We start from the raw sequence: 1198 nt of genomic DNA, 5'->3' as shown, positions 1-1198 counted from the left end.
CTTGGTAAAAGACCTGGTAAACTCAAGTTAAGGTACTTGGGGTCTTTTTAGATAACAGAAGAAATAGGAGATTCAACATTTTTGCTGGCTGACGAGCAGGGCAAAATTTTCCCAAAGGCAGTTAATGGCTTCAGGCTAAAACCCTTTGTGGGTGTGAATATTTTCCGTAAAGATTGGTGACATGGATGTCGGAATGTCATGTCGGGTAAGTTCAAAATTCACTTTTAAACGTTACCAAGACGTTATATTTGGCAGCACATAAACTCTTTCTCCTATGCCCGTTTTTTGCACCTCCTCTGATGCGTTTTCTTAAACTTCCTAGCCATGTCAAAGAAGTCACTCACTGTTGATATCCCCTCTGCGATCCCTAGTCAAGAATTTGAAGAGCACACTGGTCCAGGGACGCGGCGGCGGCCAGCAAGGAAATCTTTACACAGAGTTCAGGATATTGCGACTGAGGATGTTGAAATTGATGAAGAACTTTCAACTCCTTTGGAAGCATCTCCGCTGGTAGTGGACACTGGTCCAGTTAGTTACACCTTCTTAGAGATGAGACAAGAGTTTGACTTTTCCGTCTTGGCACATCAGGAGTGGTTACAGAAGATTAACCTTCTTCAGTTTGCAAGACTTCCATGCAAACGCTGAAGGAACAATGATTCCCTTATGACCTTCCTCAGTCATGTACATGACACAAAGGGGAATATCTTTGGTAACTACTGGATGAGCCCTGAATTGATCTCTACAGTTTTTTATCTTCAATTGAAGGAAGATAATTCAGTTGGCAGAGCTTCTGAGGCCCTGATGAACAAAGAATTTGGTCCAGCTCAGGGTGAGAGAGGATATTATCCCATCAGCAAACTTCAGAATCCTTTCAGATTTCAACAATTGAAATGGTTTTTAGAGAAGGTATGTGTTGTTGTAAAGCAGGAATATATTTCAAAGGAGAATTTTGCACTCTTGCATGCTGCAGAGTGTGGCAGAACAATTGGTTGGGCAAATCTACTTTTTCAAAGGCTTACTTCAAAAATTTTTCAGAAGAAAAAGAGGAAGGATAGGTCTACCAAGATTGCAGCATTCTTGATTGCTTTACAAATTCATGCAATGAGTATGACAACCTTAGGTACAATTTCCCCAAAAGTTTCTGTCTTTGGAGGTCATCTTGAGGGAAACAAAGACAATGAAGCACATAGTCCTTAGG

General features: G+C 41.1%; 1 protein-coding gene across 1 annotated transcript; it reads left to right on the top strand.

The window, feature by feature from the left end:
* Positions 1 to 324: 324 nt before the first annotated feature.
* Positions 325 to 645, top strand: LOC147428576 (uncharacterized). The gene has a single exon (XM_086497556.1). It carries the CDS (start codon positions 325 to 327, stop codon positions 643 to 645), a length of 321 nt encoding a protein of 106 aa, XP_086353682.1.
* Positions 646 to 1198: the final 553 nt, after the last annotated feature.

This window comes from Adiantum capillus-veneris, chromosome 23 (assembly GCF_014529385.1).
Source record: "Adiantum capillus-veneris isolate H3 chromosome 23, ASM1452938v2, whole genome shotgun sequence".
Classification (NCBI taxonomy): Eukaryota; Viridiplantae; Streptophyta; class Polypodiopsida; order Polypodiales; family Pteridaceae; genus Adiantum; species Adiantum capillus-veneris.
The sequence above is the reverse complement of the archived record's forward strand: the minus strand, read 5'-3'. Positions and strand labels throughout refer to the sequence as shown.